The 27900-nt window shown below is 39.5% G+C and overlaps 2 protein-coding genes across 7 annotated transcripts in view; both read left to right on the top strand.

Moving 5' to 3' along the window:
- ZNF507 (zinc finger protein 507) overlaps window positions 1–27126 on the top strand; it is a 44659-nt gene extending 17533 nt beyond the window's left edge. For 2 of the 4 annotated variants that reach the window (XM_030820259.1, XM_030820258.1), the window contains 3 exons: window positions 20886–20897; window positions 22741–22875; window positions 22991–27126. In XM_030820259.1, the coding sequence (XP_030676119.1) occupies window positions 20886–20897; window positions 22741–22875; window positions 22991–23357 (514 nt within the window). In that variant the 3' untranslated portion in view covers window positions 23358–27126. The remainder of the gene's footprint in view (window positions 1–20885; window positions 20898–22740; window positions 22876–22990) is intronic. The other 2 variants (XM_030820261.1, XM_030820260.1) reach the window with 1 other exon arrangement.
- LOC101179278 (heterogeneous nuclear ribonucleoprotein A3-like) lies at window positions 338–3497 on the top strand. 3 transcript variants are annotated; one of them, XM_030820263.1, is made up of 2 exons: window positions 338–376; window positions 449–3497. In XM_030820263.1, the coding sequence occupies exons 1-2, from the start codon at window positions 371–373 to the stop codon at window positions 1514–1516; spliced, it is 1074 nt and encodes a 357-aa protein (XP_030676123.1). In that variant the 5' UTR covers window positions 338–370; the 3' UTR covers window positions 1517–3497. The 3 variants fall into 3 exon arrangements, with proteins under 3 accessions (XP_030676123.1, XP_030676124.1, XP_030676122.1); XM_030820264.1 differs by having other exon boundaries at window positions 371–1196; window positions 1326–1516; XM_030820262.1 differs by having other exon boundaries at window positions 371–3497.
- Window positions 27127–27900: the final 774 nt, after the last annotated feature.

The following is a 27900-nucleotide window of genomic DNA, read 5'->3' as shown; positions in this document are numbered from 1 at the left end:
TTAACCTTCTTTAAATACTCACCATCCTTTGTCTTCATGGGATTTCTGGTCGCAGAGCATTACGGATTAACATGTTCTATTCCAGGATGTTTCTAGGACTTGCTCCTCATTGTCCTATACCGTGTGCCTTAAGTGGAGCTGGTAGCTCAGCCTTTATAATGTCTGACTTAATTCAAGGATCACAGGAGTTTCTCTGGCTCATTTCGTGTCTGCTTCATTCAGTTTCGTTGCCTGGTGCACTTATGGTCAGAGTTTGGGCTTGGTTTCTCAGAGTTCATGCCATACTCTATGCATTTCTGATTCCCTACATTTTGTTAAGAAACATGCTCGATATTGAACTCGAGTTGGAAGAGGCGAGTCCGGTCTCAAAATGGAGGTAAAACCGCCGCCCGGTCGTCCCCAGCCCGACTCTGGCAGTCGCCGTCGTCGCCGCTGCCGGGGGGAGGAGGGCCATGATCCAAAGGAACCAGAGCAGTTGAGAAAACTGTTTATTGGTGGTCTGAGCTTTGAAACTACAGATGATAGTTTAAGAGAACATTTTGAGAAATGGGGCACACTCACAGATTGTGTGGTAATGAGAGACCCCCAAACAAATCGTTCCAGGGTCTTTGGTTTTGTGACTTATTCTTGTGTTGAAGAGGTGGATGCAGCGATGTGTGCTCGACCACACAAGGTTGATGGGCGTGTAGTGGAACCAAAGAGACCGGTTTCTGGAGAGGGTTCTGTAAAGCCTGGTGCCCATCTAACGGTGAAAACAATTTTTGTTGGTGGTATTGAAGAAGATACAGAAGAATGTAATTTGAGAGACTACGTTGAAAAGTATGGCAAGATTGAAACCACGGAAGTTCTGGAAGACGGGCAGAGTGGACAAAAGAGAGGATTTGCTTTTGTAACTTTTGATGATCATGATACAGTTGATAAAATTGTTGTTCAGCAATACCACACTGTTAATGGGCAGAATGGTGAAGTGCAAAAGGCCCTTTCTAAACAGGAGATGCACTCTGCAGGATCACAGAGAGGTCGTGGAGGTGGATCTGGCAATTTTATGGGTCGCGCAGGAAGCTTTGGAGGTGGTGGAGGTAATTTTGGCCGAGTTGGAAACTCTGGTGGAAGAGGATGCTATGGTGGTGGAGGTGGTGGCAGCAGAGGTAGTTATGGAGGAGGTGATGGTGGATATAATGGATCTGGAGGTGATGGTGGCAACTATGGCGGTGGTCCTGGTTATAGAAGTAGAGGGGGCTATGGTGGTGGTGGACCAGGATGTGGAAACCGAGGTGGTGGACACGGTGGAGGTGGTGGAGGATATGACGGTTACAATGAAGGAGGAAATTTTGGCGGTGGCAACTACGGTGGTGGTGGGAACTATAATGATTTTGGAAATTATAGTGGACAACAGCAATCAAATTATGGACCCATGAAAGGGGGCAGTTTTGGTGGAAGAAGCTCGGGCAGTCCCTGTGGTGGTGGTTATGGATCTGGTGGTGGAAGTGGTGGATATGGTAGCAGAAGGTTCTAAAAACAGCAGAAAAGGGCTACAGTTCTTAGCAGGAGAGAGAGCGAGAAGTTGTCAGGAAAGCTGCAGGTTACTTTGTGACAGTCGTCCCAAATGCATTAGAGGAACTGTAAAAATCTGCCACAGAAGGAACGATGATCCATAGTCAGAAAAGTTACTGCAGCTTAAACAGGGAACCCTTCTCGTTCAAGACTGTCGTAGCCACAGTTCGCAAAAAGTGCAGCTATTGATTAATGCAATGTAGTGTCAATTAGATGTACATTCCTGAGGTCTTTTTTCTGTTGTAGCTTTGTCTTTTTCTTTTTCTTTTCATTACATCAGGTATATTGCCCTGTAAATTGTGGTAGTGGTACCAGGAATAGAAAATTAAGGAATTTTTAACTTTTCAATAAGTGTGTAGTTCAGTTTTTCTACATTTTAGTACAGAAACTTTAACCAAATGCAGTTTCCAAGGTGTTTCCCTGTGAGTTAACAAGTAAAACAGACCATTGTTAATTACTACTCTGTATGAATGTTGCTAAAGTTAACTGTAAAGAAACACCTGCTGACTTGCAGTTTAAGGGGAATCTATTCTCCCCATTTCCAAACCATGATATGAATGGGCGCTGACATGTGGAGAGAATAGATAATTTGTGTGTTTGCAATGTGTGTTTTAGATAAATAGGATTGGGTATTTAAATTAGCATTTGTGAATTTAATAGCATTAAGATTACCTTCAAATGAAAAAAATATCAAAATTTCTATTTGGTTTTTGTGCATTTTCTTTTAAAATGTAATCATGACTTTAGTGTGTTAGACTTGCTGAGTCCTAGCTGTGTTTAGAACATCTCTATTCTACATTTACCTTGGTCAAGTTTGAACTGCTGCCATAGGTTTTGGGTGTAAAGAATGTTTACTGCCCTCCATTTAAATTCTGAAAAGGGATAGTGGATGTTTTCCCTCTCCTACATTAGAAACCATTCTTAAAAACTTGAAAATATAGAACCATTAAGCCTGCTATATCTGAGCAAATTAGTGGGTACCTTTTTTTTTTCTTTAAAGCACAAGAGGCCCATAAATCTTGAGTTACTTTCCTTAAATTCTTTTTTTTGATATAAGTTTTCAGAGCAAGAGAATAAAAATCATGTGTTATTAAACCCCTAACTGGCTGGCATGCTTTCCTGTTTGTATTCTATACATTTTGCTGGATGAAAACAAGGATAGTTTAGGTATAATTGTCCAAAATAATCTAACTGCAGCAGAAATGTAGCACAGTTGCTTAGTACAGGCTTCTCACTTCCTACAGACCTGAATTCAAATTTGGATAGTCTGAGTTCTTAAATTCCCAAAGAACACACTGTTACTTCTTGTGTATATTTCAACATAAATCATGTTGTTACCAATTTGTTTAGAAGGCCCTGGTTGAGAAGAGTTTTAGTTAATAAGGTCATATATACATATATTAATATAAACCAATGTCTACTGTTTTGCTCCAGCTAGTGCTTACAATTTCATTCGAACCCTGAGTATGTGCCCTGCTGTTACTCTTTCTTTGGTAGTTGAACGATGAATTCAAGTCTTTTTTGTTTTAAGAAGTACTAAGCAAACAAGCAATAAAAAGGGGAATGGGGCGTGCTAGTGTTTGAATATGCTCTCTTGTCGCTCTAATTCTGTGCCTCTGTGCATTAATATTTGGATGCATGCTATGCCAGCATGGAAATTGGTCTTCACACATACTGCAGTTTTCCAGAAACATTCACAAACCAATAAATGTAACAGACATTCCATTTGTTAATGGGCATATATGTGAAAAGCAGTGTAGAAAATAGGCTAATATTAGAAAATGATTAAGTCCTTAATAACTTCAAGTGTGGTTATATAATGGACACTGTCAATGTTCATAACTTAAACCTGGGTACCTGGTCAAAATAATGCTTGGGAAACATTAAAATTGAGCTAAATTGTCTCAAGTTCTTTTATTCATATAAATAAAGTTTAAAGGAATGGGGGAAAAAAAAAAAGAAACATGCTCACAAGCAGCAGTAATGAGTTCTTAAAGAGCTACAAGGCCTTGTTGCACAATTTCTAAACTTTGCACAAGGGCACAAAAGATTTATTGTTTACTTTAGTGTGCCTGTTACATAATAAGTTTTCTGTAGTGGTGAAACCTGTTCCTTTCTCATGCTTTTGCTTTTTATGCTGTCATTCCAGTCCTTCAATGACCCCATCTTTGTGGTCTGGGCAGTACGGCTTTATGGATCCCTGGTTCTGGGGGCAGATAGTCCTGGGATTGAATCTGAGCTCTCTCACTTGTGAGATTTGTGATCTTGGGCAAACTGTTTCACCTGTCTGTGCTGGTTTTGTCATTAATAGAATGAGGATATTAAGGTTGTAAGGATGAAATGAAATACCATATAAGGTACCAGCACATAATAAACAGCCAGTATGTGGTAGCTGGTAGTTACTGGGCCCAGCTTTTATCTTCCCAATAATTCATTATCTAACCAAAGAAAAGTACTAAAAGGCTGATGACCTCTAAAACACTAGGGAAACAAAGAAGAATTAATTCTGTGCCAGGGTAGGCAGGCAGAGCTCATTTTACAGGAGAGATGCTGGGCCCAGGCAGAGTGCTGTCCCTGCTGAGGTCCCCATGCTATGTCTGGCTGCTTTGGAGTCACTCTAGTATCTTGGGAGCATCCCAGGCCTGGACCACACACTTCCTGTGCCCCACTGGTGACCTTGGGAATGTTATGCCACACTAAGCCTCTTTTCCCATACGAAACTGGGGAGAATACTTCCCCGCTCATAAGACTTTGTGAAGATTAAGTGAGATTATATTTATGAAGTACCCAGCATGTTACTTGGTGCATTGAAGGGGCTTGTTCCCATTTTCTGCTCATGAAGTTGTCAGATTATCTCAGAAGCCCTGTTCTTACCCAGAAAAAAAGAGAGCTGTTTTCCATTCCTGTGGAAGGACAGGGAAAGATTAAAATGACATCATTCCATCCCAGTCCTTACCAATGCAGCTATTAATAACTTTGTTTTTATTCTGTGTAAACCATATACCAATTATAGTTATACCTGACATTTTTTTCTTTTTTAAATTTTATTTTTCCATAAGTTGTTGGGGTACAGGTGGTATTTGGTTACATGAGTAAGTTCTTTAGTGGTGATTTGTGAGAACCTGGTGCACCCATCACCCGAGCAGTATACACAGCACCATATTTGTTGTCTTTTATCCCTTGCGCTCCTCCCACTCTTTCCCCCCAAGTCCCCAAAGTCCATTTTATCATTCTCATGCCTTTGTGTCCTCATAGCTTAGGTCCCACGTATCAGTGAGAACATACGATGTTTGGTTTTCCATTCCTGAGTTACATCACTTAGAATAATAGTCTCTAATCTCATCCAGGTCACTGCAAATGCTGTTAATTCATTCCTTTTTATGGCTGAGTAGTATTCCATCATTATATATATATATATATCAGAGTTCTTTATCCACTTGTTGATTGATGGGCATTTGGGTTGGTTCCACGATTTTGCTATTGTGAATTGTGCTGCTATAAACTCGCATGTGCAAGCATCTTTTTCAAATAATGACTTCTTTTCCTGGGATTGCTGGATCAAATGGTAGTTCTACTTTTAGTTCTTTAAGGAATCTCTACACTGTTCCATAGTGGCTGTACTAGTTTACGTTCCCATCAGCAATGTAGAAGTGGTCCTTATCGCCACATCCACACCAACATCTGCTGTTTATTGATTCTTTGATTATGGCCATTCTTACAGGAGTAAGGTGGTATCACACTGTGGTTTTGATTTGCATTTCCTTGATCATTAGTGATGTTGCATTTGATTTGCATTTCCCTGATCATTAATGATTTTTTCATGTTTGTTGGCCATTTGTGTATCTTCTTTTAAGAATTGTCTATTTATGTCCTTAGCCCACTTTTTGATGGGATTGATTGTTTTTTTCCTACTGATTTGAGTTCATTGTAGATTCTGGATATTAGTCCTTTGTCAGATGTGTAGATTGTGAAGATTTTCACCCACTCTGTGGGTTGTCTGTGTACTCTGCTGACTGTTCCTTTTGCCTTGCTAAAGCTCTTTAGTTTAATGAGATACAGCTATTTATCTTTGTTTTTATTGCAATTGCTTTTGGGTTTTTGGCCATGAAATCCTTGCCTAAGCCAGTGTCTAGAAGAGTTTTTCCAGTGTTATCTTCTAGAATTTTTGTAGTTTCAGGTCTTAGGTTTAAGTCCTTAATCCATCTTGAGTTGATTTTTGTATAAGGTGAGAGATTATACCTGACATTTATAACATTGACCCCAAAGTTTTACTGAAAATTTCCACTCAAAATTTTTGATATTAGATGGTCCTTGGTTTAGTTTAATATTGCACTGCTGGACCTGCCCTGATTTACATCTCCCTGTACCACTTTTGTAGAGAACAAGATGGGAGAACAAAACGTTGTCCTAAGAGTATCAGTTTCTTTTTAACCATATGGCATGGAACCCATTTTCCCTTAGAAACACAACTGTACTGTGCTTAGGTTCTGAAACTACACTGTGGCAGGGGGACAGCATGATTTCAAGGGAAGTACATGGGCTTTGGGCTCAAGTACTCCACACACAGCCCGGGACATAGTAGGTGCTTGGTAAATGTTGACTGATAGTAATCCATATCCCTCAATTTTTCCCATCTGTAAAATGGGTCTGATTCTATAAGCTTTTTGTATAAGTTTATGCTTGAAAATAAATGTGTAGTGGTATCATTATGCCTTTTCTTCCTTAAGTAGAATAGCTGCCCAAATAATATAAGATGATTTTTTTTTAATACCCAGTCCAAAAATACCCATTTTCCCCTAATTGTTTCAAAACATACTTTTGGAGGTAGCTTTTTCATATTGAGAACAAAACAAGGTCCAGCCACTCTATGAAGAGAGTATCTTAAGTCTCTCTCTCCCTCCCTCCCTCTAAATTTTTTAAATAGATTTTATAATTGGTGTTACCATGCCTCCTGAAAATTGCATAAATCACAAAGGTACAGCTGATGAATAATCACAAATTAAACTCGTGCTTGTAACACAAACCATTATGAGCCCTTCAGCAGCACCCCTTCATGGGCTTTCCAGTCATTAACCACCCCTCCCCTCTTTCTGGTAACCACTATCTTGACTTCTAACATTATCAATTAGTTTTTTCTGTTTCTGAACTTAATAAAAATGGAATCATACAGTACATATTCTACTTTATGTTCAGATTTTTTTACTCAACGTGTGTGTGTGTGTGTGTGTGTGTGTGTCTGTATAGTTCCACCTAGCACAATTGCATTTCATTGTTACATAGTATTCCACTGTTAAGACCACCACCATTTATTCATTGTTCTGTGGATAGACATTTGGGTTATTGCAAGGTTTTCCTCCCTGATATGATCTGATAACATTTTGAACATTCTTTTACATGTTTTTGGGCACATATATGAAATGAGTCCATTTCCATTGGGTTTATACCTAGGGGTGGAATTTCTTGGTAATTGGACATGTATATGTATTCAGCTTTGGTAGACAGTGTCAACAGTTTTCCAAAATGGTTGTACCTATTCACATCCTCACCAGCACTTTGTGCTGTCAGTCTTTAATCTTTATTGTTTTGGTAGATGTATAGTAGTATTGTGCTTTGTTTGCATTTCCCTGATGATTTCTGAGTTTGAGCATGTTTTCATTTGTTTATGGGCTATTATTGCCCACTTCTTTTTTGCATTGTCTATTGTATTAGTTTAGCATTGTTATAAGGGAATATCTGAGGGTGGGTAATTTATAAAGAAGAGGTCTATTTGGCTCATGGTTCTGCAGGCTGTCCTCTGCTTCTGATGAGGGCCTCAGGAGGCTTCCAGTCATGACAGAGGTGAAGCGGGAGCAGATATGTCACATTGTGAGACATGGAGCAAGAGAGAGGGGAGGAGGTACAGGCTCTTCTTAACAGTCAGATCTTGCAGTAACAGAGAGAGAACTCATTATTCATGAATATAACTACACCAAGCCATTCATAAGGGATCCGTCCCCATGACCCAGTTGCCTCTCCCCAGGCTTTACCTCCAACATTGGGGATCAAATTTCGACATGAAATTTGGAAGGACAAATATCCAAACTATATCATCTGCTGTTTTCTTATTGATGTGCAGGAGCTCTTCATGTGTTCTGAGTACAAGGCCTTTGTGGGGCATATTGCAGATGTCATCTAACTATGGCTTGCCTTTCTATTTTCTCAATGATGTCTTTTGATGAACAGACATTTCCAGTTTAATATAATCAAATGTATTAATCTTTTTCTTTGTGTTTAGGACTTTTGTGTTCTTATATTCTGAAACTAGTTTTGATTTTTTGAAATAGTCTGTTGAGTAAGGTAGATGATGGTACAGAAATAAAAATGTGTGCTGATTTTCAGGGATGGCGCATCAACTATGTGTGCTTAGGTATTACTGAGCCTCATTTACTAATATGGCACTAAAGCTAAAAATAAATCTAAACAGAAAACATTCCAGAAAGGCTTTCAGCAGGGGGAATGACAGTTTGGAATGGAAATGATAAGGTTGTCTCTCAGCATAGTCAGTTATTGTATGGGATTTGTATAAATATAAGTTTATTAGAAATGATGATAATAGCTGGTATTTTTGAGAAGACTGTTTGTGGGCCAGGCCTGGTGTGCTAAGCATTTAATACGTGTCAGTTCAGTCCTCACAGCAGCCCAGTACTTAGGAATGTTACTACCCCAATTTTGTAGACATGGAAACAGAGGCTGGGCTAACTTAAATAACGGTTCCCCATGTCTCAGAGCCAGGGCCTGAACTCTTGCTCCTAATAACTGTGTCATCCTGCCTGTCTGTGCTACACCAGGGAGATTTCTTTATGAAGTGTACTGCTGCTGCATGCCAGCAGCCCACGCCAAATCAGGGTGTGAAACAGAAGCAATTTCATTATGCTCAGGGATTCTATGGGTCAGTCAGGAATTTGGAAAGGACACAGTAGAGACAGCTTGTCTCTGTCCCATACAGTCTGGGATCTCATCAGGGAAGGCTTGAAGGCTGGAAGTGACCCAGACAGCTAGGGGTTACAGTTCTCTGAAGGCTGCCTCAGCACAGGCTGGTGGCTGTGCTGGCTGTTGGTTGGGCCTCAGCTGGAACACATACATGATTTCTCCTTGTGGACTTTGCAGGTCTGCTAGTCCCCAAAATGAGCTTCTTAGATACAAAGTAGGCAAAAGCTGTGTTGCCTTTTATGACCTAACCTTGGCAGTCACAGCCCATCACTTCCACCAGAGTTACAGGCTTCAGTCTTTTTTCATCTGTAGGCATCGTGATTCTTTAGTCAATGTGTTGGCTTGGGGAAAAACTTAAGTCTTTAAAAAGCCTCAGTTTGTTTAAGGAAAATAGTGAAGGAGATAGTTTCATCAGGAGGAAAAAATATGTATTTTGTTTTGAAGAGATGAACTGAAAGAGTTTGTTTTTCTCAGTGGCATAAAGATCTCTCAGGTTCATCACAAAATTTGAAGTGGCTGTTTTGTGGGGGCCTTAGTTATTTCTTTAAAAGCATAGAAAATGAAGGTCATAAGCCCTATTGCAAAAATTTCTATTGAAATATTTGTGTATGTGTTCAAACCAGACTCAGGTCACCCCAAATTTTGTGGGACATCCAGCTACTTTCTTCCATCTAAGCCCTCAAGGCAGTTGACCTGGAAACTAACCTTGGTCCCAGGCCAGGAAAGTGGGGGTTTTTAAACCAGCATCCTTATCTCCTTGGGGTACTGAGACCAAAGTAACTGACTTACTAACAGTGGGAAAGTCTGTAGAAAAATTCAGTCTCAGGCTTTTTAGCCAAGTTATAAGAAGCCTTGGGTCTCTACATTGGTTTTCTTTGGGTTGCCAAAGTAGCTTCTTTGCATTGGGAAGAAATCATTTTTTATACAGATACGGGTCGGGTTTTATTGGTTAACATAGAAATTGTGCTGCTTTGGACATTCCAAAGCCTGGATCTAGCAATGGCCATATTTACAGGCCACTCTAGGAGTACAGCAATCACGCTGTTAGGGTGTTCACTTCTTTCCCCATGTCATATGTATGACTTTGCCTTGGTAGACTTGAATAATTGAGTCCCAAATGGCTCTGTCATCAGGAGCATCCAGCAGTTCCACCAAGGAAGCAAAGCAGAATCGTGACGGGTAGTGTCATGATCAACGTGCTCTTTTGTCAGTGTGGTTTCGTTTTGGTTTAAGCCTTTTTTTGGCCAATGGATGGGGTGGGATAGGAAGGAGCAGTTTACCCTACATGGAAATATGGTTGTTGCTGGTCTGTTGGTGAGGTGGTTAGAAATGATTTGTTAGACATAGCCTCTGTTTCAAAACATACTTTCTTTTCTTTATGTTTTTGTTTTGTTTTCTAATACATGTTATTGTATATATTGGAGGTTAACAATATGATGTATAGGATATAGACAGTAAAATGGTTACTGTAGTGAAGCAAATTAGCATATCTATCATCTTACATACTTTTTTGTGGCAAAAGCAGTTAAAATCTACTTATTTAACAAAAATTCCTAATACAGCACATTTTGATTACAGTCCTCATGCTGTGTATTAGATCTCTAGACAAGTTCATCCTACATACATGCTGCTTTGTATGCCGGAATCTTCTCTCTCTCCCCACCCCCAGCCCCTGGTAACCACTCCTTCCTTCTCTGTGTGTGTGTGTGTATTGGACTTTTAAGTAAGATTGAACAATATTTGTCTGTCTGTGTCTGGCTTGTTGGCATGAGGGCCCATCCATGTTGTGGCAAAAGGCAGGCTCTCCCTTTTTAAGGTGGAATGATTGTGTATGTGTGTGTGCGTGCGTGTGTGTGTGCACGCGCACGTGCACATGCCACGTTTTCTTTATCCATTTGTCCGTCAGTGGACACTTAGGTTGTTTCCATACCTTGGTTTTTGTGAGGAATGCTGCACTGAACATGGAAATGCAGATACCTGGTGAGGTGGCGATTTCATCTCCTACACAGAAGAGGGATTTCTGGGTCGTGTGGTAGTTCTGTTTTTAATTTCTTTAGGAACCTCCATACTATTTTTCATGGCCGTACCAATCTACATTGTCACCAACAGTGTAGTAGGATTTCCTTTTCCCTACACCCTTGCCAACATTTGTTCTCTCTTTTGTCTTTGATAATAGTCATCCTAACAGGTTGTCATTTCGTAGTGGTTTTAATTTGTGTTTCCCTGATGATTAGTGATGTTGAGCACGTTTTCATATCACTGTTGCAGTTTTTATGTCTTTGGAGAAGTAACTGTTCAGGTCCTTTGCCCATTTTTTAATCGAGTTATTTGTCCTTCTGCTATTGAGTTATAAGTGTTCTTCATAAATTTTGGATATTAACCCCTTATCAGATATGTGGTTTGCAAATTTTTTTTGCAGTCCTTAGGTTGCTCTTTCATTTTGTTGATTGTTTTCTTTGCTGTGCAGAAGTTTTTTGGTTTGATGTCCCATTTATTTATTTGTGCTCTTGTAGCCTGAGCTTTTGGTATCATAACCAAAAAATCATTGCCACTGCAGCGAGATTTTTCCTTGTATTCTCTTCTAGGAGTTGGATGGTTTCTGATATTCCATTCAGCTATTTTATCCATTTTGAGTTGATTGTTGTGGATGATGTAAGATATGGGTCCAATTTAATCCTTTTGCATGTGGATATCCAGTATTCCCAGCACCATTTATTGAAGAGACTATTCTTTCTCCATTATGTCCTCTTGGTGCCCTTGTCAAATATTCATTGACTGTGTATGTTTAGATTTATTTCTGGGCCATCTATTCTGTTCATGGATCTGCACTTCTGTTTTTATGCCCTTACCATACTGTCAAAACATATTTTCTATCGTTTCTCCTTTTTCTGGGTACTACATGTATAGATCAGAGCCTTAAAAATGGCTGTGCCCAGCCGGGCGCAGTGGCTGACTCCTGTAATCCCAGCATTTTGAGAGGCTGAGGCAGGTGGATCACCTGAGGCCAATAGTTCGAGACCAGCCTGACCAACATGGAGAAATCCTGTCTCTACTAAAAATACAAAATTAGCCGGGTGTGGTAGCGCATGCCTGTAATCCCAGCTACTTGGAAGGCTGAGGCAGGAGAATCACCTGAACCTGGGAGGGGGAGGTTGCGGTCAGCCGAGATCGATTGCACGATTGCACTCCAGCCTGGGCAACAAGAGCGAAACTCCCATCTCAAAAAAAAAAAATGACTATGCCCCTCAGCCCAGGAACGTTCTTGTCCCTGGAAAGGAAGGGGAGGCAATTGAGGGAAGGCACACAGGGAGTCTCAAAGGTATATTGGTAATGTTCTGTGTCTCAACTAGGAGTGTTAATTGTTTATTATTATTATTATTTTTATTTTTTTTTTTGAGATGGAGTCTCACTCTGTTGCCCAGGCTAGAGTGCAGTGGCGTGATCTCGGCTCACTGCAAGCTCTGCCTCCCAGGTTCACGCCATTCTCCTGCCTCAGCCTCCCAAGTAGCTGGGATTACAGGCGCCCACTACCATACCTGGCTAATTTTTTATATTTTTAGTAGAGATGGGGTTTCACCATGTTAGCCAGGATGGTCTCAATCTCCTGACCTTGTGATCCGCCTGCCTCGGCCTCCCAAAGTGCTGGGATTACAGGAATGAGCCACCGCACCCAGACCATTCTTTATTATTCTTAAAGAGTCTTGTGGGGGAAATGAACTCTATCCTAAAGAATAATCTACAATGCATTTATATTGATGTACAAGATAATTTGTTATAGCATTGTTTATAATGTCAAAAAGATCAAAAACATTCTAGCTCTATGCTACTTAGAAGAGTAGTTAAATTACAATATTTTCATAGGATGGAACTTTATACCCCATTGAAAATGCATAATTTTTAACTTGAGAAAATACTCATGGAACGTTGTCAAAAGTAGGATTAAAAATCTATAGTATGATTCTACTTTTGCTTCAGATCTACATATGTACATTAAAAAAGACCAGGAAGCTATGCAAGTAATTTTTTAGAATTTGTCTTTATACTTGCCTATATTCCATTTTTGTGCAAGGAATATAGATTATATAATCAGAAAAGGGTTTAAATAAAGAGATAGTGTTTGCTGACCAGTTGAGTGGACAGGAATTGGCTCAGTAATTTAAACTAACAATCCATAAGCAAGGGGCTCTGATAGCATGGGAAACCAGATAACCCACAACTCTCCACATGAAGAAAAGGCGTTTTTTTCAGCTGTCAGTTCTGCAGGCCGAAAAGTTTGAGGGCCTGGCCCTGGCTTCTGGTGAAGGTTTTTGTGCTACGTCACAACATGGCAGAGAAGGTCAGAAAAGGGGGGGACACATGCGAAGAATAGAAGAACTGAGGGGTGTCCTGGTTTCATAACACCCCACCCTCAAGAGAACTAATTCGTTCTGAGAACCAGTCCAGTCTTGGAAGAGCAGGAACTCACCCACCACTGAGAGAACAACACCAACATCCCGTTCATGAGGGATCCACGCCCAAACACAGAAACCTCCCACTAGGCCCTGCCTCCCAGTACAGCCACATTGGGGATCAAATTTCAACGTTAGTTTTGGTGTTGACAAACAGACCATATCTAAACTATGGTGCTGTGTGTCTTAGTCCCTTCAGGCTGCTATAACAAAGTGCCTTAGAATGAGTAATTTATGAACAACAGAAATGTGTTGCTCACAGTTCTGGAGGCTGGGAAGTCCAAACTCAGGGTGTCAGCAGCTTTGGTGTCTGATGAGGGCCTGTTCCCTACTTCATAAATAACACCTTTTTGCAGCATCCTGACATGCTGGAAGGGGCGATAAAGCTCCCTTAAACCTCTTTTATAAGGGCATTAATCCTATTCACAAGGCCTCTGCCCTCATGACCTAGTCACTTTCCAAAGTCCCCACCTCTTAATATCCCTTTGGGGATTAAGTTTCCACATAGGAATTTCGGGGGGGGGCACGTACATTCAGATCATACTACTCACATTCACAAGGCCTCTGCCCTCATGACCTAGTCACCTTCCAAAGGCCCCACCTCTTAATACTATCCCTTTGGAGGTTAAGTTTCCACATAGGAATTTTGGAGGCCAGGGGGGGTCACGTAAATTCAGATCATATCACACTATAATTTAAAACTTAGGAACTTTGAAAAATAAAATGTTTTGTCTCTTTGTAAGAGACTTATCGAGTGGTTTGAACAGTACTTGCCTTCTCATTGTATCCTTTGCAGTCTAGAATGAGCATCTTTCCTATGCCTTTGGCAAGTGGTCAGTTGTCCTTTCTAAGTAATTGTCATCATCATGAAATGTCTCCAAGAGTTCCTTTAATGCAAACTTTTTGGCCGCCATAACTTCCTTCAGGAACTACATACCTTGTCGTTAAATTCACTTTCACTAAGATCTTCTGGCTGCATATCCCAAGTTTTCTTCAGTGGCAGCAGTGTCAACATGTCCTGTGGCCAATTATTTATTTGTTCTAGAATTCATTTACATGTATGTCTAATTTTGCTTCCAGCATTATCACTTCGTGGATTTTTGCTGCACTTCGATTTTGTTGGCCAGTTCCTCTCTTGTGACTATCCATTTTCGTAACATGTCCTGCAGGTTTAGTGTTGGGAGATAAGGATGCAGCATAACTACATGTTTTGCTGTCAGGAAGTGAACTGCATAGCACAATGACCAGTCACCAGCTTTGAAAGGCTTGCTTGATCACTGGGCATGATGCATCTCTGTTTACATAGTAGACTGAAGAGCTGCCAGTGAAGTTTGTTCTCTGCAGTTACTCACAGTTCGTATTCCCATGGTAGTTAATAACTGAAATTTGAACCATGCTGTTGGGGGATTGATAATGTTTAACTAAGCCATAGTAACTGAAATTCATGCAGCTCGGAACCGTGCAAAGCAGGGACCCCCCCCCCCCACACACACACACACACACATACTCACTCACTCATTGTTGGGCTTGTTCTTGTATATTTTATTTTTTCCATTGCTATTATAAATTGTTTTTTCCTTCTTGCTAGCATTTTGCTAGCATTTTAATATTGTTTCCATATAAGAAAGTTGTTGATCTGGACGGAATGTTAGTTTTGTGGCTTTATTGAGTTGTTATTTGTAACAGTTTTTAATTTTCTATTGGATTGTTAAGGTATATCATTATATTATCTGCAAATCATTTTCTCATACTTTCCTTTCTATTTATAGCTTTTCTTTCTTTTTTTTTTTTTTTTTTTTCTTGAGACAGAGTCTTGTGCTGTCACCCAGGCTGGAGTGCAGTGGTGCGGTGGTGTGATCTTAGCTCACTGCAACCTATGCCTCCCGGGTTCAAGAGATTCTCATGCCTCAGCCTCCTGAGTAGCTGGGATTACAGGCACCCGCCACCACGCATGGCTAATTTTTGTATTTTTGGTAGAGACATTGTTTTACCATGTTGGCCAGGCTGGTCTCAAACTCACGACCTCAGGTGATCCGCCCACCTCAGCTTCCCAAAGTGCTAGGATTACAGGCATGAGCCACCACGCTTGGCCTATACCTCTTCTTTCTTTCTCTTGTCTGATTGTCCTAGCTGGTACCTCCACAACACTGCATAGCAGTGGGGATAGTAAATGTCCTTGTTCTGTTCTTGAACTTAATGGAAATGCTTCTGGTGTTTCCTAATTAAGCTTGATACTAGTTTTGGAATTGAGAAAGTTATATTTTTATGATATTGAAGAATTATCCATCTACCTTATTTTGTAGAGAAGTTTTATTAAGAATGTATATTGGGTTAGGTGCTGTTGGTTTGATTTAAGTGCCTCCTGAGTATGACAGTAGGAAATAACACAGCTATACCCATGGAATATATTTGTAAAAAAAAAAAAAAAATTAAATATGACCTTGGATCTAATGAAACGTGTAGATCATTGGTTCCCAACTAAGGGCTTTTGCCCCCTCAGAGGACATTTGCCAATGTCTGGAGACATTACTGCGTTTGTCACAACTGAGGGAGAAAGCGCTACTGGCATTCAGTGAGTAGAGGCCAGGGATGCTGCTGGACAACCTGCAGTGCCCCAGACAGCCGCCACAGTGAAGAATTACCTAGCCCCAAATGTCAGGAATGCAGAGACCGAGAAACTCTTTTCTAGATCTCACTCCCAGTTCACAAGAAACATGAAGGGCACAGGGACATGATAAACGACATCACCAGAAAGTCCTCAGTGTAGTCCATGCTGTGAGAGATTCTGCAAGACAGATGGCCTGATAGCTTCAACAGATACATGCATGAAGGCTGATAGGAAAGAAAGAAGAGATATTATAGATGAAAAGAGACTTAAGAGAATTACCAACCAAATATGAAATGTAGATCTCATTTGGATCCTAATTTGAATAAGACATGTCTGCAAAAATCAGGCAACTTTAAGTTAGAATACATGAAACAAGATTAGCAAAATGCCGACAATCAGTTATTGAAACTGGATGGTACGGATTCATCACATTTTTATTTATAATTTTCTCTTTGTTTAACGATTTCCATAATCAGAAATTTAAAAATGAATGTTGATTTTTTTTAGATTTAGTCTCAGCAACACCAATGAAAATATGCCTTTTTGATTCCAGTCCTTTCAAATGGTGACTCATAATAATGAAGCTCCTAATACTGAACTGTCTGTATTCCTAGAAAAAGCCTCCCCTAAAAGAATGAGCACATACTGGTGCACAAATTAAAGTTTATAGACGGTGTTCTCAGAAGCTTTAAGTGCCTAAAATTTTTATACAAAGATGATTGTCCATTGTCAGAATTATATATTCTGCATAAAACAATAGAGAATTAAATGGAATTCCACCAATTCCATCCAATGTGAAATGCTAGGCAGCTTATTGTAGTCATTAAATACTTTATTGTAGAAAGTTTAAATTATAACAGTAGCCTTCCATAATTCCAATTTTATAAAAATATATGTATTTTTAAATACTGGAAAATAGACATCAAAATAATAATAATGGTTATATCTAGTGATAAGGCTATGAGTGATTTTTATTTTCTTTTTTTTTTCCTGTATATTTCTAATTTTCTACAGTGAATTTTTGAAATCAGGAAAAAAGTTATTTACAAAATTAAAGCAGTTCACCTGTCACCCAAATCTTGGTTTCTGATACCTTTCTCCAATAAAAAGAACTGGAGAAATTATCAGTCTAGTCTAGGACTGTGGTGGGGAATATGCAAAGTGATCCTGGAGCATCTCAGGTCCAGCAAGTAAGGAAGTGCTTAAGAAACAAAACTTGAGGTGTGGCAGCAGGACATGGGAGCCAACCACAGAGGCCCAGGGGGCAAGGCTGGAGGAGTTTGAGCAACAAAATAAATAGTGCAATACAGAATTTGCACCAATGTAGGGACGAGCCCCACAGGGTCGGTGGGTTTTTCTCCCCGTATGTGGAGACGAGAGCTTGTAGAAATAAAGACACAAGACAAAAAGATAAAAGACAGCTGGGCCTGCGGGACCACTACCACCAAGACGCGGAGACCAGTAGTGGCCCCAAATGCCAGGCTGCACTGATATTTATTGGATACAAGACAAAGGGGCAGGGTAAGGAGTGTGAGTCATCTCCAGTGATAGGTAAGGTCACGTGGGTCACGTGTCCACTGGACAGGGGGCCCTTCCCTGCCTGGCAGCCGAGGCAGAGGGAGAGAGAGAGAGACAGCTTACACCATTATTTCTGCATATCAGAGACTTTTAGTACTTTCACTAATTTTGCTACTGTTATCTAAAAGGCAGAGCCAGGTGTACAGGATGGAACATGAAAGCAGACTAGGAGCGTGATCACTGAAGCACAGCATCACAGGGAGACAGGCCTCCAGATAACTGCGGGCGGGCCTGACTCATGTCAGACCCTCCACAAGAGGTGGAGGAGCAGAGTCTTCTCTAAACTCCCCTGGGGAAAGGGAGACTCTCTTTCCCAGTCTGCTAAGTAGCGAGTGTTTTTCCTTGACACTGATTCTACCGCTAGACCATGGTCTGCTTGGCAACGGGCATCTTCCCAGATGCTGCCATTACCGCTAGACCAAGGAGCCCTCTGGTGGCCCTGCCCGGGTGTAACAAGGCTCGCACACTTGTCTTCTGGTCACTTCTCACTATGTCCCTTCCACTCCTATCTCTATATGGCCTGTTTTTTCCTGGGTTATGATTATAGAGCAAAGATTATAATAATATTGGAATAAAGAGTAATTGCTACAAACTAATGATTAATGATATTCATGTATAATCATATCTATGATCTATATCTAGTATAACTCTTGTTGTTTTATATATTTTATTATACTGGAACAGCTCGTGCCCTCGGTCTCTTGCCTCGGCACCTAGGTGGCTTGCCGCCCACATCCCAAAGTATAAAATAACCACGTGTCCATACTGATGTATATAAATGGTTGAATAGGTGGGTGAGAATAGACACATCCCGTGCAGAAGAATTCCACGTAGTTGACATAGATACCCCTCCCTCAAGGAGGCAGTTGATCATCCCAGCTCTTAAGTGTGGGCTGCACTCAGTGACCCCCTTTCCAGTGGTACGCTATGGAAACAGGGTTGAGAAAGAGGAACTTGACCCTGGAGAAACCTGACCTCAGCCAGGGGAGGAAGGTCAGGGGCGAGTTCTCCTGAGAGTGGGATGTGGGGAGGATGGCCCTTTTCCTTTGTGGCCTTTCTCCCAAGAACCCATCAGCTCGGTCTAACCATGAAAAAAAACAGCAGACAGCCCCAACTTGAGGGACATTTTACAAAATATCTGATCCATGTTCCTCAGATACGTCAAGGGCGTTAAAAACAAGGCAAGTTGGCTGGGCTTGGTGGCTCAGTGCCTGTAATCCCAGTACTTTGAGAGGCTGAGGCAGGCGGATCACCTGAGGTCAGGAGTTAGAAACCAGCCTGGCTAACATGACGAAACCCCATCTCTACTAAAAATGCAAAAATTAGCCAGGCGTGGTGGCGCACGCCTGTAATCCCAGCTACTCAGGAGGCTGAGGCAGGAGAATCACTTGAACCTGGGAGGCGGAGGTTGCAGTTTGCCGAGACCACACCACTGCACTCCAGCCTGGGCCCCAGAGTGAAACTCCGTCTCAAAGAGACAAGGCAAGTAGGAGAAATAATTGCAGTCTAGAAGATCCTAAGGAGAGGTGAGGACTAAAAGCCATGTTGTCCTGGATGGGGTCATGGAACAGAAACAGGATGTTAAGTACAAACCAGAGAAATCCGAATAAAGCGTGGACTTCAGTTAATAATGAGGTAAGGAACATTGGCTCCTGATTTATGGCAGATGTACCCCAGGAATGTAACATGTTAACAGTAAGGGAAATAACTTTTCTATATATCTGTATCTGTATCTGTAACTATTCTAAAATTAGAAGCTTTATTTTAAGTAAAACAGTAAACAATAGTTCATCACTTATTTTTAAAAGGTTGGAATAACATTAGAGATGTTCTATAGGATAAATTTGAGATTTCTGGCATTTACTTTCTGACCCAGTTTTCTCAAAAGTATGAAATTCTTGTTGCATAAGTCTGACTTATCACTGGGGGATCATTCCAGATAAAGAATTTTCTGGTGAGGCCCCGGGACCACAGTCTGAGTGAAAGTGAGGAGGCGAGTGTCTGAAGAGCCGGCATTTCATGTCTGTTTCCCCTTTGCATAACATAAAAATTAACGTATGAGAGCCCGACATATGTAAAGGCACCTTGGTAGAGGCACTAGGCAGAAGGGAGTGGGCATCTCTTGGCTGGCAACGAGCTGAGTGCCCAACCATCATGGTGCAGGGCAGTTGCCCTTCTCAAGCAACTGATCCAGAGACATTTGAGCAGGGGACTGTAACCACCACCACCACACACCACACCGTGTGACAGTGTGACAGTCACAGATACAGACACTGAGTTTAATGGCTTGGGGGTGGAGAAGTTGCCAGCTGCCCACCCTCTGATAAAGATGTTAGTGAAGATTCCCTTAAAGATTTATTGAGGTTTATCAAAAAATTGCTGCATCTCAGATATAAAAGGGCAAAATAAAATGAATTAAGGTTAGGTTTTTTTTGTAGATAACCAAGAATAAAATGTAGTGATTTTGTTTGTTTTATTATGCCAGCTGTAATAAAGTCTTAAGGAGAATGCAGGCTGTAAAAGCTTAAAGAGAATGGGGGAACAATTTTTTTAATATTTAAATAATGAAATGTCAAACATTTTACCACATTTTGAAGAAATAAAACATTGTATATATAGCTAAAGCCTCACTTTCTTACTTCTTCACCCCTTCCTCCTGAGAGGTAACCCATTGTCTTGATAGTGATATGTATCATTGCAGGTATTCGTGAATAACTTTTCTATGTATATAACATATGTATGTGTATATACATATATATGGATATATTAAGCAATACATTCTGTTGGTTTTGGTGTTTTAACAATTTATTTAAATTAAAAGCCTAACAGATATTTTTATTTTTCTTTTCACTGATCATTATTGACATTGGTTTCTGGTGCTAAGTGTAGATCTCATGGGGTTTTTTGTTTTTTTTTTCCACATTATAACATTCCACTATACGAAAATAAACCAATTTGTTTTCATATCCTTGTGGAAGAACAGTGGTTGTGGGTTGTATCCTTTTTTGGTGTTCATGGCTAGGATGATTCTTGTATGTGTTTCCTTGTGAACACCAGAATTGTGGGGCCACAGGTGTGTGCCACTTCAGCCTTAATAGATATTGCCAAATTGCTCTTCAGAGTGCCATACATAAAATTTGTACATTTCCATTTTTCCACATCTGTGAAAAATCTTACCAGATTTATCAGATTCCACATTTTATCAGACTTACTTATCTTTGCCAGTCTGAGGGGTGTGATACATTTCCTTGATTGTTAGTGAGATTGAATATCTTTTCATATAGTTGAATTTATTAGAAGTTCTATCAAGAATTGCCTATTTAGGCCGGGTATGGTAGCTCATGCCTGTAATCCTAGCACTTAGGGAGTATGAGGTAGGAGGATCACTTGAGTCCAGGAGGCCAAGGCTGCAGTGAGCCATGATTCCACTACTGCACTCAAGCCTGGGCAACAGAGCAAGACCCTATCTCAAAAAAAAAAGAACTAACTGCCAGTGTATTGCCTGTAAGTGGGCTGGTATTTCTTGAGATCAGAGACCTTTGGCCTTGGACCTGATTCCTCAGAGTGTGTGATAAAAGAATACTGCTGCATGCTATCACAAAGTTAAATTGGAGGTGGGTCAGAAAAAGAGTTTAGTCTTTGACCGTATTTAATTGTTTTATTTACTCCTATGCCGTTTGATTTTCTTTGTGCCTCGTTATTGCTGACTGTGTCTCTTATTGGTGTAGGAAAGAGTTCAGGTAAGTTATCTGATTTGTTAGGTTTGTAATTAAGTATTTAACAAAAATGTCTTTGGAAAAGTGCATTTGCAGTTTCCTAAAAAGATGACAGCTTTACAATACGACCCAGCAATTATGCTCCTAAGTATTTGCCCAAATGATGACAACTTTTATCCTTATAAAAACTTGGGCTTTCCTTATAAAAACCTGAGCTTGCTGGGAAGCTGAGGCAGGAGGATTGCTTGAGCCCAGGAGTTTGAGACTGCAGTGAGCTATGGTCATGCCACTGTACTCCAGCCTGGGCAACAGAGTAAGGCCCAGTCTCAAAAGCAAAACAGAACAACTTTGCACATGAACGTTCATATCAGCAATTATTCGTAATTGCAAAAAACTGGAAGCAACCAAGATACTGTTCAGCAGGTGAGTGAACAAACAAACTATGATACATCCACACAATGTAATATTATTCAGCAATAAGAATGATCAAGCCCTGAAAGACATGTAAAAACCATACATGCATATTGCTATGATTCCAATTATGTGATCTTCTGGGAAAGGCAAAACTTGGAGTCAATAAAAAGATCAGTGGTTGCCAGGGATTCAGGGGCAGGAAGGAAGGATGAAAAGGTGGAGTACAGGGCATTTTTAGGGCAGTGAAACTGTTCGTATGACACTGGAATGGTGGATTCATGGCATTATGCCTTTGTCAAAACACAGAATTGGCTGGGCATGGTGGCTCACACCTGTAATCTCAGCACTTTGGGAGGCGGGTGGATCACTTGAGGCCAGGAGTTCAAGACCAGCCTGGACAACATAGTGAAACCCCATCTCTACCAAAAATATAAAAATTAGCCAGGTGTGGAAGTGTATGCCTGTAATCCCAGCTACTCAGGAGGCTGAGGCAAGAGAATTGCTTGAACCCAGGAGGCAGAGGTTGCAGTGAGCCAAGATCACGACAGAGCAAGACTGCACTCCAGCCTGGGAGACAGAGCAAGACTCTGTCTCAAGCAACAACAACAACAAAAAAAAAACCCACAGAATTGTACAACACAAATAGTGGACCCTAATGTGAACTATGGACTTTTGTTAATAAAAATGTATCAATATAGATTCATCATTTATAACAAATACAGCACACTGATGTTAATAATGGGAGGAATTGGGTGCAGAGGAGGAGGGGTTATATGAGGACTCAGTTCTATCTGGCCAGTTTTTTCTGTAAACCTAAAGGCATCTAAAAAATAAAGTCTTATTAATTTTTCTAAAAATGTTTCATTGTTAAGTTCAGATTTTACCAAGTGTACTCAACTATGTGGAACAATTATGTTTTCTAATAGAAACTTTTTAAGATTATTATTTGTTTATGAAATCTAAATTGCTGAAGCTTTTTCAAGACGACTGCTTCCATTTTTTCTGGGTCTATAAAGAGTGCAGAGTTCATGTTGAAAATCATTTCGTTCCTTTTTGCTTTCTCAATTAAGTAGTAGAGTGGTACAAAGTATTAATTGTGTAAGTTTTTCTTTGTGTGTATGATTAAATAATTTAGAGCAAATATTTTGCCTATTACTACATTAAAAATCTTTCCAAATATTGTAATAGCTAAAGTAATCTGGAATGTTTGTCTTGATTCTTACTAATTCTTTACAGTATAAAAGACCTTCTTTCATTGATTGCAGGACTTCCATTCTAGGACTTCTCTGAAATCAGTGTACCTCTTAGAATCAGTAACATCTTAGATTCAGTGAAATACAGTATGTCTAATAAGGGTTCGGAGGAAGGGCTATAATAATTGTTACAGAATCATGATAATTTTCACTGATGTTATGGGACCGTTCTGATTTTCCCTTGCCTGCTTGTCTTCCAGATGCTCTCTGTGTGGGTATGTGTGTAGCCATCCTCCTTCTTTGAAGTCTCATATGTGGAAACATGCAAGTGACCAAAATTACAACTACGAACAAGTTAACAAGGCTATTAATGACGCGATTTCACAAAGTGGCAGGTATTTCATCCTACCCCTTCCCTTTATTGCTATATGTAAATTAAAACCAGGATTAAATCTACTAGTCCTACATTGTAGCCTCTTCACGGTGTGGTGTGTTTGTTTTGTTTTTAAGAGTTCTGGGGAAATCCCCTGGAAAGACTCAATTAAAGAGCGGTGAAGAGAGTGCAGATCCCGTCACTGGAAGTTCGGAAAATGCGGTGTCATCTTCAGAACTGATGTCCCAGACTCCCAGTGAAGTTCTGGGTACCAACGAGAATGAGAAACTGAGCCCTACAAGTAATACCTCATATAGTTTAGAAAAAATCTCCAGTCTGGCCCCTCCTAGTATGGAGTACTGCGTTTTACTCTTCTGCTGTTGTATTTGTGGTTTTGAATCAACCAGCAAAGAAAACCTCTTGGATCATATGAAAGAGCACGAGGGTGAAATTGTAAACATCATCCTGAATAAGGACCACAACACAGCTCTAAACACAAATTAGGTGGAATAATGACTCGAGCAGGAAAGCAGTAGAAGAGGATTCCTTCACCACAGTTTCAACTTTACGCTGTCAAACAACTTCCTGCCACAGAAGAAATCGTTGATGTGATTTTTGAGGAAATGACAGATGTGACTTTGGAGCCAAACTTGTAATAAAAGGAATTCCAAATGGACAAGTGTAATGATATTTAAATATTTTGAGTGAGGGGGAGTGGGTCGAAGAGGAAGCAGAGGTGTAATCCTGTATTAACCCTCTGTCACCCCTTCTTAGTTGTTGAGTGTATTTATTAATAAAAGCTTATTAGAGTGTAGAAATGCAAGCAAAAGAGTTAAGAAAGGGCTTTTCAGGAACTCTTCTAAAAGTCATAAAAGGGTCACAGTCTTAAGCAGAGCTTAGTTTTCTTCTCACTTGTCAAATGCAGACTGTGAGGCCTCCAGTGAGTAATGGGAGGCAGTTCTGGGAGGGGTTTTTTCAGTGTTACCAGCAGAGTCAACAAGGAAACATAATTAGAGGGCTTTGAAATGATCTACTGAAATCCCCAAATTGATAGAAATTAATCATACTCAATCTAGGACATGTTCCTTTACTCCTTAAAAAAGAAAGGAAAGACCTCTAAATTCAAAGCTAGATTGTAAATAGGCATTCAAGAAGTATTGTCTTAAATTTACAATGAATTTCTTGTGAGCAGAGGATGAAACAGGTGAATTCCCACCAGACTCAAACCAGATCTCAGTTCATAGTAATGCCAAATCCTCTTGCATGTTCTCAGAGGTTCTTTTCAGTGTCTGTCAGAACTTGGCATACTTTCTCCATAGTACATAGACCTTCTAATACTCGGCTAAATGAGACCACGCTTGTTATCTGAAAGTGTGTAAAAGAAACAACATGTGAAAATTTACATTTGATCATCCGGCATTGGAAATAGTTTGAACTACTTCCAAAAATCCGTTAGGGGATGAGGGGTCAAATTTAAAAGCTCCTGAAAACGAGTACTGCTGTGTTGAGCTTTTCCTTCCTGGGGTATATTAATTTAGTTATATTTAGCAGAAGAGGAATATAACCAAATGTGACTAAAATATAGCAAAAATTCAGGTTGTTTGTAAAAATTTTAATAACAAATAGCATTTGGCAAGTCTATAGGATTCCTCCTATCTGGAAATTCTATCTTGTTAGAGTGCGATAGGACATATGGAAAACCAATGCAAAGTGCTTTAGCATTAAAACTCACCATCAAATAGATGTAATCTTATTAATTACACATTTTGTATTTTAATTATTTCAAGGAGTGAAGAAAACAGGGTGTTTTTGTTTTTGTAGTTCTGATTACTCATTTATGCAGTTTTCTTAAAGTAAATTCTGCCTACAAGTGAAAAGGTCGGTGCGCTCTTCCGTGCACCATCCTCACGGTGCTATTTCCGAATATCTGAATATTGATTTCTAACACTTGGATGAGGCTGTGACCGATCAAATTGGAACACTGTAAAGGTTTTCAAATGGGATACGCTGTAGGCACATTTTAGGAAGAATTCTGTTCCCAAAGTCCAGGTATGATTGGATTAATATTTATAAAATTATTATTAGGAATTATTTAAGTGGGGCCAGGCATCTTGCAACATTTTCTAATTTTTTTTTTCTTTCATTCTAATCTCATTTTGGTGATATTTAAACAAACAAATAATTGTAACTTTGCAGCTTTTTTATTTAGGTAGCTTTAATTTATTTATGAAAGTTAATCCATTTCTGATATGTGGTTTTTAAAAATATGAAATGGATTTATATATACTATATTCCTCAAATCCACTGTATGTGGACTTATATTCACTTTCTCCTTTTTTTGGAATTGAAACATTTTAATTTCAAATGCAAATAAAACATTTAAAATGACTTCATTATTATTACCCATACTGTTGCCACTCATATTGTAAGTCAGTTTTTTCATTGCTGGTACAATGACTCAGTATTTCTTTATAAAAATCTGTTGTTCTGAAAATCAACAACCTTAGAAGAATTTTGTCTTATAAAATTTCCTTGGCTTTAGTTTTATATCATATTTAGAAAATAATAATGAAAAGCATCCCCAAAATTCAATGATGTGAATTTTTAAATTACCTTTCTTTATTTCTTTAAACTAATTCCATTGATTGTTACTTAAATTTTCCACCTGAAATCATGGATTTAAAATTTCCCCACCTCATGGGGAAAAAACTAACCCAGAAGTTCAAAGCCTTTAAAGTTTCATCTGATTCTGGCCTAAGAATTGTCCTTAAAAGCTTTCTCTTGGCCGATAGGAGGAAGTATGTATCAAGGAGGTTCTTTACCTTCCCATTATCATTTTGTGGCAAGCCTTAAGTTAACAATGTGTCTACCAAGAACAATTGAGTTTTCTAAAAGTAATAATGAAGATTATGCAATTCTAATTGTAGAAGAGATAGCTGTTAAAATAATCAGTAGCCTGGGCACAGTGGCTCACACCTGTAATCTCAATACTTTAGAAGGCCAAGGCTGGAGGACTGCTTGAGTCCAGAAGTTTAAGACCAGCCTGGGCAACATGGGGAGACCCTGTCTCTACAAGAAATTAAAAATTAGCCAGGCATAGGTGGCAGGTGCCTGTAGCACCAGCTACTTGGGAGGTTAAGGTGGGAGGATCACTTGAGCCTGGGAGATCGAGGCTTGCAGTGAGCCGTGATGGCACCATTGCACTCCAACCGGGGTGACAGATGAGGTCCTCTGTTTCCCCCCCTCCAAAAAAAAATTCAGTAGGAATTCCTTCATAGGAATAACATTTTATTTATTGGTATTGACTTCTTATTAGACAGAGCTCAAAGTATTTGTTTTCTGCTCCGAACACTTAAAAAATTCTAAGATGTGATAGTGAAAATAGCTTTGAAAAGAAACTACATATGGCAAAGGTGGGGAGGGGGGAAGATGATGCATTCTGATCATTATAAAGAATACTTTTCAGGGCTCTATCATTTTCTCCCTTTCTCTAATCATCCAGAATATGACGGGTGTCCCAGTGTTCAACAGTATCATGCTAATATTCCATTAGATGGGTAGTCCAAGTTCTTTGGCCAGATAGTGCAATGTTGTGACACTGACCGAAGCCTTTGTTCTGGATCTTTCTTCCTATTGAAGGTGGCTGCTGGTGGCTTCATAATTTTCTGTTTTTTTCTCACAAAGTAAATGGTGGGCATCCATGTTTACATTGCACCTTCCCGTGCTGTAATTGGCTTGACAAAGACAAGCAGGCTTCTCTGTTGAGACTTATTGTGTTTTTAGTTTTCATAGACACTTATTTAATCTTTTTAAATTGTACAGCAAGGTGCTCTAAGTAATATTCGATAAAATATATTTAATAGAAATTTGCGTTTGATATTCATGAACATGAATACATGTATTTTTTTAAGAAATAAGTATTGTGTAACACTATGGCATTGCTTCTATAGCCAAAGTATAAAAATTTCTGGAATACTGACATGTAAAGACTACAGTTAATTCTGACACTGTATCTTATTAAAATAGGATGATTTGCATTTTGTAAAATTATCCTGCACATCGAGCTGCATGCCTTAAAGCTGAAACTCTAGGACTGTATTCATGGGAGAGCAGTTCATCTGTTCAGAACAGTGAGGCAAGGTCTGTAGTGCTTCTTTAACTACCTTTGGAAATACTGTACAATGTTAGAATAATTTATTTTGCTTTACAGGAGTTTGTCATGTATTGACTTTAATATTGTATTTTGGTAATAAATTTTTTGTTAAAAAAAAAACTTGGCTCCAAGTTCTATTAACCACAGGTTGTGTCCATTCTTTTCCTGGAAATGATGACTTTATTGCTTAGAAAGTTGTAAATAATTAAAAGCTTCCCGAGGGTTAAACGAAGGTTATGATGACTCTTGATAACTTGTTAATCTGTTGCTGACTAGCATTAGACTGTTACACAAAGATAAATTGAATAAGCATTTAGCTTTTAAAATCATTTTAAAAATTAAGTCTAATTTTGAAGCTTTTTTCCTTGCTATCCAGTTCAGTTTCTCTTCCAAATGTGACACGCTTATATGCTTTCAATTCTGATATAGTCAAAGTGCTAAAGACTAGTTCTGCTATTGACTAAGGAATTAGCATTCCTTAGTGAAGGCCAAAAACTACAGTGATATGTTCACACCTTGATCATTCTGTAGTCTATACAGACAGCTGTTGACATATTTGTTGCATTGACAAAGCTAACATCATCTGACTGTATCGTGGGTCTGGTTATCCATTTGTGCCCTAGAATCCTGGGCCACCTCAGTTGAAAGTGACCAAGGCCAAATATTTCATCCCATGCTTCCCAGGGACAACATAATCATATCCCCTGTCTTTGAAGAACCCAATCTGAAACTGTGTCACTAACCTCCAAATTAGAGAATCCTAGCATGGAAGCTCTAGAACATATGGTCCAGTGTGGCAGTCACTATAATATCTAAGTGTAAAATACATAGCAGTTGCAAAGACTTAGTACAAAAAGAAAGGAAATGTATTAACAGTTTTTGTATTGATTACAT

The sequence above is a fragment of the Nomascus leucogenys genome, chromosome 10 (assembly GCF_006542625.1).
Source record: "Nomascus leucogenys isolate Asia chromosome 10, Asia_NLE_v1, whole genome shotgun sequence".
NCBI classification, from domain to species: Eukaryota; Metazoa; Chordata; class Mammalia; order Primates; family Hylobatidae; genus Nomascus; species Nomascus leucogenys.
Note: the sequence above shows the minus strand (reverse complement) of the source record. Positions and strands in the feature narration are given on the sequence as shown.